At 46.7% G+C, this 13,805-nt stretch overlaps 1 protein-coding gene across 6 annotated transcripts in view; it reads right to left on the bottom strand.

Annotated features, from left to right (window-relative positions):
* Positions 1-1,011: 1,011 nt before the first annotated feature.
* afap1l2 (actin filament associated protein 1-like 2) overlaps positions 1,012-13,805 on the bottom strand; it is a 33,877-nt gene continuing 21,083 nt past the window's right edge. For 3 of the 6 annotated variants that reach the window (XM_047033027.1, XM_047033028.1, XM_047033030.1), the window contains 15 exons: positions 12,977-13,088; positions 9,707-9,921; positions 9,295-9,474; positions 9,059-9,145; positions 8,800-8,899; positions 8,351-8,455; positions 7,859-8,070; positions 6,429-6,574; positions 4,338-4,452; positions 3,648-3,893; positions 2,966-3,314; positions 2,639-2,812; positions 2,208-2,392; positions 1,783-1,923; positions 1,012-1,561 (listed from right to left, as the gene is read on the bottom strand). In XM_047033027.1, coding sequence (XP_046888983.1) covers positions 1,535-1,561; positions 1,783-1,923; positions 2,208-2,392; positions 2,639-2,812; positions 2,966-3,314; positions 3,648-3,893; positions 4,338-4,452; positions 6,429-6,574; positions 7,859-8,070; positions 8,351-8,455; positions 8,800-8,899; positions 9,059-9,145; positions 9,295-9,474; positions 9,707-9,921; positions 12,977-13,088 — 2,394 coding nt within the window. In that variant the 3' untranslated portion in view covers positions 1,012-1,534. Of the gene's footprint in view, positions 1,562-1,782; positions 1,924-2,207; positions 2,393-2,638; positions 2,813-2,965; positions 3,315-3,647; positions 3,894-4,337; positions 4,453-6,428; positions 6,575-7,858; positions 8,071-8,350; positions 8,456-8,799; positions 8,900-9,058; positions 9,146-9,294; positions 9,475-9,706; positions 9,922-10,927; positions 12,391-12,976; positions 13,089-13,805 lie in introns of those variants that run through there. The other 3 variants (XM_047033029.1, XM_047033031.1, XM_047033032.1) reach the window with 3 other exon arrangements.

Here is a 13,805-nt window from a genome sequence, read left to right as displayed (position 1 = left end):
AAGTGCCTTTTATTGTGTTAAATATCTGATGAGAGACAGTAGGACCCCATGCAGCCTATAGGATTTGGCATTACTGAAACGTACTATACAGCCATCAGTGCTCCAATGTTTGAAGTGGTTTTGTACATATTTTAGTTTTTTTCACTCTACAGTACATCTGAATTAATATGTGTTCATTTGTTCAAGATTGCTGTAAAGTAAATCTTACAGCAACTACAAATAATATTACTATTAGTATTATATTTTCATTTTGGTGAACACAATTCACTTACCAAAGGGACCATGTTTTGTCCTTGATTTCTGGCTCCATTTACTGTCTTATTTGTTAGCCATGTTCAAACTAGTGCCATATTTTCTATAACCTAATATTTTATAACAAAAGTGTCATTGTTGTTCTGTTGGATTATTTCTCTGGGAAGAACAAGATATAACATTATTTTAATAAAAACTATTTATTTTTTTCTTCTATGATAGAACAATATCATGACCAAATACAAGTGTCCATGTATGACTATTACAAACTATTGTTTGTAACTACTGTTTCATCAAAACACAAGACCAAAATTGATTGTTGCGGTAGTATTACTGAAAACACCAAGGGTTTTCACCCCCCCAAAAAAATCATTTGACAACTTTAACAGGCCAAAGCTGGTTGGACACACAACCTCAGCTGCAATAACACATGACTTGACTTGGGGCAGTGATTCTGAGGTTGGATATGAGATCCGTGTGAGAGAAATCACCAAGCTAACAACAGGAAGGCCAGGCTGCTAACTGTAACACCAACATGACACTGAGGTGTACAGAAACACTTGTATCCTCAAACCAATTTCCTTCCCTCGCATTAAGAAGATCAAGCTTTGACTATTAATAGTAATTGGTTGTACTTTTCAATGTTGTTGAGGGCTAAATGTATAAAGATTACTTTCTGACAAGTGTCCATGTGTGGCAATGCTAATTGCAAAAATGCTGAATGTGGTTATTTAAAGAAAGTCAAACTAAAAACATCGGTTGCTGTCAGTACTACCTTTTATTTGAGTAAAAAGTGCAAGTTTTAGCTAGCATACAACAAGTCAAACAGGCAGAATAGAACCGTGTAATAATATGTATTTACATCTTGGCTACCGGCATACACGAACCAAGCTACGATCTAGACAGTACCAAATGGCCATGTAGAGGGGTAAAGAGATGGCGAAGGCATAAAATGATACTCAGTGGTCTCTTACACGTCTTTGGGCATGTTACTTCAGTCTATTGAACAAACATTCAACGTTTCCATTATAATCAAATAACTGGATGATATCTCCCTTAAAACATTTTAAATAGTCTGTAACTCTAAGGTTGTCCAGTGGCACTGGTAGTCCAGGAGACAGGTGTGCTTCTTTGTGATTGGATCTTTGCTGAAGCACCCTATCATTAGCTCCTCCCTGCATGGCCATGTGAGGGGATGAACAGCGGACCTGGACAAGGGGCACCTAGTCACCATAGTCAGGTGACCTCCGGCTCTGTACATAACAAACCTTTTCTTTCTGTACTAGGTGGTGGACTTCTTCTCCCATTCCTATGTGTATAAAAAGAGAATATGTTGTTTTATACACAGTACACAGCAACATCAAGTCCTAACATTGATGTTAGGTGTACAGTGGTCGCCCTCTTATGGCCAAAACAAGAAAAGTACCACATCTCACGATTACAACCCCATGTGTGTGTGTGTGTGTGTTTTCACCCTCAGTGCCATGCGTTTGCATGTGTGTGTGTGTGTGTATGTTGATGCCCTCTGACCTTAGTCTTCTCTAGGACGTTTCCTTTGCTTGAGGACATGACGGACGCAGGCCTGTTCTTCAGAGCCGTGGCAGAGTTGATTGGTGAGGACAAGTCTCCACTGTTGCTGGTTTGGGTGGTTGTCATAGATACCGCCTTTGGCTAGGAACATGTGAGAGAAAAGAGAATCAGACTAATGAATCACTGCCGTCATCGACTTCACATTTACTTTGTTCTGACAAATGTTTACCGTAGAGAAAGCCCTAGGCCTAACCCCTGCACAGTTATGTATATTGGATGACATTTTATGAAAAGATGAGTGAGTTAGATTCATGTGTTAAGATTTCTGGTCTATCCAGCTCAGGAAATATGTGTACATTTATTCAGTACATCAATATTAGAATAAAGCTATTATATTCTGTATTCTTTCCTAAAGTCATACTAACCGTAGGCGTGTCTTGGAGACTGTTCAAGGTGGTCCCTAGAGTGAAAGGCCCTGACTCCACCTTCCTCAGGTTCTCCTTCACCTCCATCAGCCTCAGCTCCACCTCCACCCGCCGGCGCTCCGCCTCCCGGCACGCCTCCTCCTTCTGCTTCAGACACGCCTCCAGCGAGGCCTGCAGCCCCGGGTCTGAGACACACCATGGTATGGACTCAGTTAGCATGTCAGAATGGTACTGTAATCGTGCTTCCAAAGCAAGCTAAGGTCCAAGCTAAAAGACGGTGTCAACAAGCAAAAACATAAGATGTTGGTCTACAGGAATGGTCTTCAACCCTGGTCCTCAGGACCCACTGTCCTGTATGTATTTCACTGCTGCCACACAGCTGATTGACACGAGCGGTGGTCATCAAGTTTGGCCTGGCTGGCGCTCCGTACCTTGGCAGGTGCTGAGCTCCTCCTTGGTTTCCCTCCTCTGCTTCTTCAGCTGGGCCAGGCTGCTCTTCACCTCCTCTCTCTCGCGCTCCAGACCGTCTCGCTCGTCTGTGTAGCGCCGCAAGTCGGCCTCCGTCCGGTTCTTCCCCAGCTTGGCCTCTATGGCTCCGGGGTGGGCTGCGGAGACACATTAGAGGCTGAGTCTCCATCCTCTCATGTCATTATAGCATAAGTGACTCTCTCATTCATAGAGGCAAACAGAAAGGGAATTTTTAACCAAGCGCCATTCCTTACACAAGGTCATTGTTGCACCTCTATTTCCCTTCTCACCTGTTGACAGAGCCTTGATCTTGTCTCCACTGCTGGTGCTCCTTCCTCTGGGGGGCTGGGGACTGTGTGGGGGAACACTGGCTGTGCTAAGACTCAGTCCCACTTGAGTCTTGGGTGGGTGTGTGCTGAGGGGAGCTGCACTGGAGACAGGAGGGGTCTTTGTTCCGGGGTTAGCCTTCCTCGGAGTGTCCTGGCTGGGGAAGGTGTTCTTCTGAGGCGGGGTATGGAGAGGGATGGGACTGGGGCACGGGGAACGGCATTCTGGTTCGCTTCTGCTGGTGGTAGCGGTGGGATTGGCGCCATTTTGGGTCAACGAAGGACTAAGGTCTGATTGGCTATTCGATTCCACCTACAACCAATGAACATAGACTAAGTCAATATAATAATTACTAACTATGATGATCTAGGAAATGGTAGCATGTACAGTGTGTATATGTCCAACAAATGGACAATTAAGACTCTTTCAAGCCTTCACAGCTGCCATTCACACACGCGGGTTGAACCAAAGACACTTAAACTGATAACAACCCTGTCAAATGTTCCGGAAAAAACATACACTACATCAGACATCTATTATTTCAATACAGAATTATGATTATTTGGGGAATACAGCATTGGATACCGAATTCACCCATGCTGTTCGCACATCCAAAGAACCAAGACATTCCCTCTCATGACTCACAGTGCTGTGGGGGTCTAACGGGCCCTCGGCGGGGGCTGCTGTGGGGCTGGACGAGTCTTTAGGAGGACACGTTCTCCCACCGGACGTGTGCAGGAACGACCTCACCGGGATGAGATCCAGGTAAACCTGGTGGGCAGCTTCCTGCCCCGAGCCCAGCGCAGGCTTGACCTCCAGGCCGCAGAGCTCCTCCTGACCACACAGGGCGCTGTCCCCCCGGCTCTCGAGGAGACTGCTGTCCTCAGCGTCCTGTCACAACGTGAGAGGGACAACACACACTGAGATGGAGCATGAGATTTGCATGGCAGACTCTGGAAGGAGGTACATGGTCTATTTGATGCCCAAGTTTAAATTATTTTAATTATTATTCTTAATTAATACTATTTTATACTTATACTTTTACTTGTGCGTAAGCATGTGAATATACTAAATCCAACAAAAATAAGGGGCCTTGTTTCTGATATTTGAAATTCTTCCTGATGTCACCCATTAGCTCTCATTGAAGATGATTCAATTTGATTTAAGCACGCCCTTTTTCCCATAGGGTGAGAACACTATCAAGTCCTGTGAAAGAGGTTCGTCGACAACTCAAGTTTGGCGATCTGAAAGTGTTTGAGACTATAGCAGGTGTATACTGTTGTTAGCTGTCCCCCTACAGAGAGGTATAGAGGCAGTGCGTGCTGATGTGCTCACCTCTGGGTCGGCCTCTATAGAGGGCACATCGTCATAGAGGTCATCTGAACCATGAGGGACGGAGGGCAGGCTGTCTATGTAGTTGTTGGGCTCAGAGAACCTCCTCTGCATCAGACTGTGGGGCACACACACACAAACACACACACACACAAGAAGCATGACACACACATTACACACACAGACATATATACAGTGCCCTCCAAAAGTATTGGAACAGTGAGGCCAATTCCTTTATTTTTGCTGTAGACTGAAAACATTTGGGCTTGACATCAAACGATGAATGTGAAACCAGAGATCAACGTTTCAGCTTTTATTTCCAGGTATTTACATCAGGATCTGATGCACAAATTAGAAAATATCACCTTTTTGTTCGAACCCACCCATTTGTCACGTGAGCAAAAGTATTGGAACATGTGACTGACAGGTGTGTTTTGTTGCCCAGGTGTGTCCTATTACATACATTATTCAATCAATAAATACCACTGAATGTCTACACTCAGGTTCAGATTGGGTAAGATAGGTTTTGTCTATGCAGACTGTATTCAGAGGTGAAAACAACATGAAAACCAGAGCGCTGTCTTTGGGTGAAAAACAAGCAATTGTGAGTCTTAGAGAAGATGGAAAATCAATCAGAGCCATTGCAGAAACATTGGCCATAGCCAGTACAACCATTTGGAATGTCCTGAAGAAGAGGAAAACTACTGGTGTACTAAGTAACAGACGTCGAACAGGTAGACCAAGGAAAACATCAGCAGTTGATGACAGAAACATTGTGAGAGCTGTAAAGAAAGACCCTAAAACAACTGTTAGTGAGATCAGCAACAACCTCCAGATGGCAGGAGTGAAGGTATCACTATCTACTGTTCGCAGAAGACTTCATGAACAAAAGTACAAGGGCTACACCAGAAGATGCAAACCACTCATTAGCAAGAAGAATAGGAAGGCCAGGCTGGAATTTGCCAAAAAGTACAGAGATGAACCTCAAAAATTCTGGGACAAAGTTTTATGGACTGATGAGACAAAGATTAACTTTTACCAAAGTGATGGAAAGGCTAAAGTTTGGAGAAAGAAAGGAACTGCTCATGATCCCAAACACACAAGCTCATCTGTGAAACACGGTGGAGGTAATGTCATGGCTTGGGCTTGCATGGCTTCTTCTGGGACGGGCTCATTAATCTTCATTGAGGATGTAACACATGATGGCAGCAGCAAAATGAACTCGGAAGTCTACAGAAACATTTTGTCTGCCAATTTAAGGAAAGATGCAACCAAACTGATTGGCAGAGCCTTCATCATGCAGCAAGATAACGACCCAAAACACACTGCCAAAACAACAAAGGAGTTCATCAGGGGCAAGAAATGGAAGGTATTAGACTGGCCAAGTCAATCTCCAGACTTAAACCCTATAGAGCATGCATTTTACCTGCTTAAGAGGAGACTGAAGGGAGGAACCCCACAAAACAAACAACAACTGAAAGAGGCTGCAGTGAAAGCCTGGGAAAGCATCAAAAAGGAAGAATGCAAAAGTTTGGTGACGTCAATGGGTCACAGACTTGCTGCAGTTATTGAAAGCAAAGGATTTGCAACTAAATATTAAGTCTTATTCACTTAAATATGTTTTAAGTATATCTGTTCCAATACTTTTGATCACATGACAAATGGGTGGATTCAAACAAAATGTGATATTTTCTTAGTTGTGCATCAGATCCTGATGTAAATACCTGGAAATAAAAGCTGAAACGTTGATCTCTGGTCTCACGTTCATTATTTGATGTCAAGCCCAAATGTTTTCAGTCTACAGCAAAAATAAAGGAATTCGCCTCACTGTTCCAATACTTTTGGAGGGCACTGTACGCCCACACAGCACACACATACGACACACAAATCACACACTGTCATTTCTGGTCTGGAGAGTAGGTCCAGACCAATACATGAACGTTCGTACAATGTACAAATCCAGAGGTGCATAGCAGGTGTCGGTCGACACCCGCACACGTTCCAGACACACAGTTTAAGGCTCTTCATAAAACCCTCTTGAGTAGGTCAACACACAAACATGAGTGGTGGACAGGTGGGGCTGTGTGGGCTCACTATAAGGACGTCTTGGCTGCGTTGACGATGCTGGAGATCCTCTCTGAGTTGACGTAGTCGTAGGTGAGCTCCTCGGGGTCGGTCTTGGTCCCTGTCTGGGACAGTAGCAGGCCCAGCCAGTGGCCCATGTCTGCTGACGACTTGGCCTGGGAGTGGAGGAGGGAAAAGACAGCTATAAATCCGTACACAAGAATCGTTAGTGTGTAGGTCAGTTGACACTAGTTGTAGCTTTAATCCCTGTAGTTATATATGTATGTAACACAATTAAATGATATAACAGTACAATATTGTGTTTATACAATTAGAGAACATCATATATTATTATACAATAATGAGTCATAAAATCGTGCATTTTAAATGTCTTGGACAAGCCAACAGGTGGCAGTCATGCCATGGCCTCAGAGTTTCAGTGTCTGATTCCAGTGTGTATTACAGTAAGAAGAGTGAGGGACAGCATTGATGCAATGGAATTCACCCACGGTCTCAAAACAAACTCGGCTGACCTCCCTCCCTGTTGACCTCCCTCCCTGCTTATCAATGTTTGTTTGCCTTTATCTCCGGGTCAGAGATATGCAACATACAAGATTTTACAGGAAGTAAGCCATATATCTACCTTCCGTGTAAGTTTACGGAAAGGATAGGGAAGCAATGAGCCGTGTAATAGATTGGAAACATCTACTAGATTAGACAAAAGGGTTGTATTGACAACAAAACATAGGGTGGTACTTATAAAGCTTTATGAAAATGGGTGTTCCATTATGTTCACAGAAACCCTGTACATTCCCACCCATCACAAACACACACACACACATTACTCTGGGCTTAATCCCAGTTTGGACTGTTCGTCTGTGTGCAGCTGACTGGGGCTGGAGACTCTTGGGAGGAGCAGTGCACCATCAGCACAGTCTTAGTGTTAGGAATGCTAATATGTGGTTTCTGCCCAAGACACTAGCTGTGCTACACTACATGTTCTTCCCCACAACAACATTGGCCAATCCAAAGTAGTTTCCCACCCTTTCCTCTGGGAAAAGGCTGATCTGAGCTCACATGTATGCTCTGAAGTATGAAAGGAGACCTGGGGTTAGTCAGGATCATGAACTAGTGTGTGTGTGTGTGTGTGTGTGTGTATGTGTGTCAGCATGTGTGTTTTTGTGTCAGTGAGTACTTTAAAGAAGAAAGAAGGACCTTAAGTGTGAAATGAGCAATTGTCTGACACTTGTATGTGCTTTTAGTCATCAAACAACATCAGAACACACCCAAAAAAGAACTGTTCACTTTCAAAGAAAGGAAAAGTGCTACAGAAGGCAAAGATCAGAGGACATAAACATAGACACACACAAACTACACACAGAGATGCATTACACTGAGGGTAAACACACACACAGTGGTGTGTGTTACACAAAGTCCTCCAGACACCTCCATCCTCCTACCTCCAGAGTGGCCAGCTGCGCTCCGTCGTTCTGGATCCTGAAGGAGTAGAGGTGTTCAGGGCTGGGGTCTGGAACCACCATGCAACCCTCCAGGGGAACCGGTTGCTGGGCCACCTTGGTCTTGCCCTTGTCCTGGTAGAGCCACAGCTGTCCATTCCTGATCAGACACCAGCGGCTCCGCCATTGGCTGTTTACCAACACGTTGAGGTAACCTGGGAGGGATGGAGGGAAGGAGAGATGAGGAGGAGGTGAGAGGAAAGAGAGAAGGGATGGGGAGGTGAGACGAGATGGAGGGTGAAAGAGAGAGGAACCGAATGAGGGAATAGAAGGTGTCGGATAAAAGGATCAGAACCAAATGGAAGAGGGAGTAGAAATAGATTCAACATGAACCTCTCTGATGTCAACCATGTCTGGCTTGTGATGAGGTGAAAGACACACAGAAATAGAGAGAGACAGACGGAGAGAAATACAGCGCATCTGACGTTCTTGTACCTGAGGTGTCGACACATTTCTCTGATATTTCTAATGACAGGGGTTTCTTCTTGCCCATGTTCATGAGGTTACTGAACTTCAGCCCTGCTCCGTACTTCTTCTTCACTGTAAACGAGGAAAGGGACAAGATAATAAGATCTAGGAATAGATGTCTAACTAGCTATGTCAGTGCCTGATGAAACTTGTTGACTTATGGCAATCAACTGTGAATACACCAAGCTGAAGGATAACAGCGCGAAATATTTGACTTGGATAACAACCTGGATAAGTACTTTGACTGCGTCACATAACATTTCTGTATGTGGAGCAAATGGGCTGTCACCAACGGTCATAACACGTTGACACGTCGCTTCTGGAACGCAGTCGATTTAGGAAAGCTTCTGATGGCGTGCTGTGAGGGGACGTGAAACCCTAACGTCCGGCGGGACAGCTGAGAGAGGCCTTCTCACCGTCTTTGCTCTCCGGGACGTCCGCGTGGCTGTCGGTGCTGCTGCCGCTCTCTGACATCACGGAGTACCTCTCGCTCAGCTCCACCTGGGAAGGCAGCGTCTGTGGTGTTAGGACAGCAGGTGGTGTTACTGTGGTGCCACGCTGCAGAGGCAGCAGAGGTTATCCGTGGGCGAGTGGTAGAGCGGGTGTGTGTCTCTGGGGGTGGAAGCTTTCTCTTGAGTGACCACAGCGTGACAACATGCTCATCGTCGTGTTCACCTTAGTGCAGATCAGCCGTGGGGAGTCGGAGACCTGGTGCTGGGTATCCTGGCCCTCTGCTGGCCTGGGGCTGATCTCCAGAATCACCTGGAGGGGGAACGGAACAGCTACCGTTAAGACGAGGGACTGGGGTGAAGGTTCTTCTATCATTCTATCTAGCCATCCATCCATCATTCTATCCATCCATCATCCATGTGTCAGTAGTCTCCACCCTCCTGCTCTCTCTCCCCGCTCACCTTGAGCCACTGCTCCGCCTGCTCCTTGCTCTGCAGGCCCAGGACGAGGGTCTCCCCTCCCATGGGGATCACCTTTAGCTTGTGCTCCTTCTTCTTGGGCAGCTTCTCCTTGTAGACCACGGTGCAGCCCAGCAGACTGACGTCCAGCAGGGGGGTCTGGTCTTTGGAGCTCTTGTAGCACTGAGGGGTGCAGCACACACGGAGACACGATCATGGAGTGTGTTTTGTCCTTCACAACACCCTGAGCTTTCTTCTTCTTCCCTTACTGAGTGACCTTTGTCCCAGTCGGATTGTATGGTCATGGATTCATTCTCTAAACAGTATATTTGAGGTCAATATCTGTTGTTTGTGCATAATATGTGTGTAAATATAAATTTTAAATAAATAATATCCTATAAAGTCCTCCACCCACCAGGAGGCGATGTTCTCGGATGACACACAGCTGTTTGGCCCACTGGCCCAGCCACTTCTTCCTCCAGAGGAAGGCGCAGATCCTGGCGTCCTTCATCAGCTCGATCGACGCCTCCGTGGACGGCCACTGGTGCTGCGCGGACAGTGTCAACTTCCCCTTTGTCACTTCCTCCTCATCGTATGACTCGTATGAGCTGCTCACCGCCTCACCGTCGTCTGGGGAGAGGAGGAAGGAGTCAGAGCTGACCAGAGTAAGAGGAGGAGGAAGGAGTCAGAGCTGACCAGAGTAAGAGGAGGAGGAAGGAGTCAGAGCTGACCAGAGGAGGAGGATGATGGAGTCAGAGCTGACCAGAGGAGGAGGAGGAAGGAGTCAGAGCTGACCAGAGTAAGAGGAGGAGGAAGGAGTCAGAGCTGACCAGAGGAGGAGGAGGATGGAGTCAGAGCTGACCAGAGGAGGAGGAGGATGGAGTCAGAGCTGACCAGAGGAGGAGGAGGAAGGAGTCAGAGCTGACCAGAGTAAGATGAGGAGGCAGGAGTCAGTGCTGACCAGAGGATGAGGAGGAGGAAGGAGTCAGAGCTGACCAGAGGAGGAAGAGGAGGAAGGAGTCAGAGCTGACCAGAGGAGGGGGAGGACGATGACAAGGAGGAGAAACGTGAGGGTGACCGAGGGGATTGAAATGGATGGGTTTTTGGTATTCCTGGTGAACGAGCGATGAGCTGGTTAGAGAGTTCATTTGGAGGAGAAGTGATGAACAGATGAGGAGAGAATGAAGGGATCCTGCTTGGTAGAATGTGTGAGGAGCATTCACCGGGATGCACAGAACCTCTCAGGGCCCGGACTGGAGAACGTGCTGATCGTGCAGGCAGGCACTCCCACTCAACCGCTCTCTCTCTCTCTCTCTCTCTCTCTCTCTCTCTCTCTCTCTGTCTCTCTCTCTCTCTCTCTCTCTCTCTCTCTCTCTCTCTCTCTCTCTCTCTCTCTCTCTCTCTCTCTCTCTCTCTGTGTCTCCCTCTCTCTCTCTCTCTCTCTCTCTCTCTCTCTCTCTCTCTCTCTCTCTGTCTCTCTCTCTCTGTCTGTGTCTCTCTCTCTCTCTTTTCTCTCTCTCTCCGTCTCACACACGCATGCCAACGTTCCAACACAAACTTTGCAGACTTGCACACATGCACACATACACACGGAGACCCATGCGTGTGCGCAGTGATAGGAGATGCAGGCCTGTACCCCGTGTGATCACAGCATAGACCACACTGTCTGAGCTCTCTACCCGGGTCCATGCCTCTGAGAGCAGGCGGAAACAACCCATGTTGTCTACACGGTGGAGAGAAGAGAGGGCAAGACCAAGAAGAGGAGCAGAGAGAAAGAAGGAGAGAAAGATGAGAAAAATCTTTGATGCGCAGTCGTTCAGTTGATAATACAAACCTGTATTTAGGCTCAAAGTACAGACTCTAAAAAGAGAAGAGTGCAGATCAACTAATGATTAATCACTCAACCCATCTCTACTTGGTTTGCGCTAATCAGTCTAAATGCTCTAATATCGAGTCATAGAGTAATAGGTTTGTTTGTAAAGAACACACTCTGAGCTCCAATGTTCCATTTGACCTCTGATACATAGTTGGATGAGTGTTTATGAGTAAACACTCACAAACACTAACCCAGACTACGTTGGTAAACGTAAGACTGTTCTGGAAGGTGTGTTTTGATGGTGGCAGTAGTGCCTGAATGAGGTTTATTTGATTGTGACTTGGAACTGGAACAGGTGGTTACATGTAACGACACGTGACAGAAGTGTCTCATGTTTGTAGGTTGTCATTTCTCCATTGTGGTCAAAAAGCTGTGAAGCCACTCTCAAGGACAATGGACAACGGATTTGAAAAAGCCAAGGGCCTGTCTAACCAAGTGTATTCACATGGCCACCCCCCTCTACCCACAAACACCCACAGAGAAAAGTGTTTTTCACAGTTCTCTTTTCATCGGCCAATAGACGTTTGAATCTACCAGATAGTTTCATTTATTTATTTTGGCCCAGTCCCCTACTTCTTTTTTTTCCAGTGAACGGTTTGTCTAGAATTGTGCAAAACTGATAGTGAGAAACGACTGCCACATTTAATTTGAGAGCTGCCAGCAAGGTCTGTAGAGTCTTGGATCTTTAGACTTCATTCGTTCTGACAACGGCTCTCAAGCACGGTTTAACCTCCCGCCTCAAAGAAAACATGTAGCGTTTGTTTCTCATTTCCACGTTATTCTGTCGGTCACTTTGTATGTGTTTCCCATCTTTCCCCTCCCCTCCCACGGATCACCTCAGCCCTCCACAATCTCCCGCTCCCCCGGGCTGTGCTCATCGTTTCTCCTCAGGGCCAGAGGAGCAGCTACAGAAGAACAAAGCACAGCCCTGTTCTCTTCAGCTGCCCTCTCTTTCTCGTCATCCACTTCAGTATCCGTGTCCATGTCTCTCTCTCTCTCATTTCTGTCTCAGTCCGTCTCCTCCCTCTGTCTCTCTCTCTCTTTTTGTCCCTCTTTCGGACTATCTCCCTCTCTCTCTTCCTCTCTCCCACACAGTTGTTGTTCTGCGTGCCCCCGTCTCTTGCCTTCTTGCTCTCGGTCTATCTTGAGGACTGATCCCACAAAACAGCCCAAGTTATGAATCAATGGCTTCCTTTGACCACAAGACAGAGAGAGAGAGAGAGAGAGAGAGAGAGAGAGAGAGAGAGAGAGAGAGAGAGAGAGAGAGAGAGAGAGAGAGAGAGAGAGAGAGAGAGAGAAAGAGACAGAGAGAGAGAGACCAGAGTCAACCACCAATCACGCAGTCAGAATGTCAGGAGAGTCACTTCCCCTCTAAACAGACTCCACATTTGGCACGTGTCCATCATCATCCCAATTGCATGAACTGAATCTTTCTTCCGGAGGTGCTCAATCCAGTTTCATACTAACACGGCACCACTCACACACTGTTCCTAATATGGTGCACTGTTACACACACCTCTTGTTGATCGTCAATACAGTACATACAAAAAAGGAAAAAACAAATTTTGTCATCAGAGTTGACGGTACTCTCTCAGCTGCTACCTACAGTAGAATCATTACACCATTCATGATTTGCATCAAATGTTGTACAAGCAACCGGAGCTATGATTTTAGATGGTTGAAACCTTTTTTTTCTAAGAGCGTGTGGTACTAGCTATGGCTGAAGGAGGATATGTGACCAGGCTGGCTGTGTGACAGGGAGACAGGGTGACAGGGAGACAGGCACACAGACAGGCAGTAGCTGCTTACCGTTGTTGGTGGAGTCATAAGGCTGGGCCTCCTCGTAGTACCCTTCCTCCAGGCAGGCCGGGGCGGGGGGCGAGGCCACGGGCAGGGGAAAGGGCTCCCTCCCTACCACACCCTGATGGAGAGAGAGGAAGAGACAGAGAGACAGACGGTGAGACAGAGGAAAGACGGGGAAGTAAGACGCGAGGGAGGAAAGGGGACTGGAATAGTGAGGAGACAGGCGGGGAGAGAGAGGAAGAGGTGAGGAGGAGAAGATGAAAGTAACAGGGGAAGGAGGGAGAAAAGTAGGCTATAGGAAGGAAAGAGATTGAGAGGAGATGTATGTGGAAAGGAGTAGAGCAGATGAGAGAGAGATAGAGATAAGGAGAGGTGATGGGAGCACTTGCATGAGTCATACTGTACAACACAGCTCTTTGTTCTCTCCTGCTCTGTACAGTATTTTATCTCTGTCACTGTACACCAAGGAATTTTACATACACAAGCACACACATTCAAGGACTACATGCACATACTCCCAGTCACCTTATTGTGCACCTTTGCACTAAAGACAAACATCCTCCAACTTTGGAGCTTAGACCTATTGGCCAATCCAGCTGTCACTCAAGGTGGTCTCCTATTGCTCACTCAAAGGGGAATTCCACGTGTAACCAATACTGCTCTGACCTCACCTTTTGGACTGGGATGGGAATTCCACACATGTTTGCTTTTTTGGGGAGGGGGTTACACACACACACACACAGGCATACACACACACAGGCACACACACACACAGTGTGTGTGTCTGGGTGGGCCTAGCCCCCCCGGTGGCTTTCCCCAAATCAATCAGCCTGGT

The sequence above is a fragment of the Hypomesus transpacificus genome, chromosome 13 (genome assembly GCF_021917145.1).
Source record: "Hypomesus transpacificus isolate Combined female chromosome 13, fHypTra1, whole genome shotgun sequence".
Taxonomy (NCBI): Eukaryota; Metazoa; Chordata; class Actinopteri; order Osmeriformes; family Osmeridae; genus Hypomesus; species Hypomesus transpacificus.
Note: the sequence above shows the minus strand (reverse complement) of the source record. Positions and strands in the feature narration are given on the sequence as shown.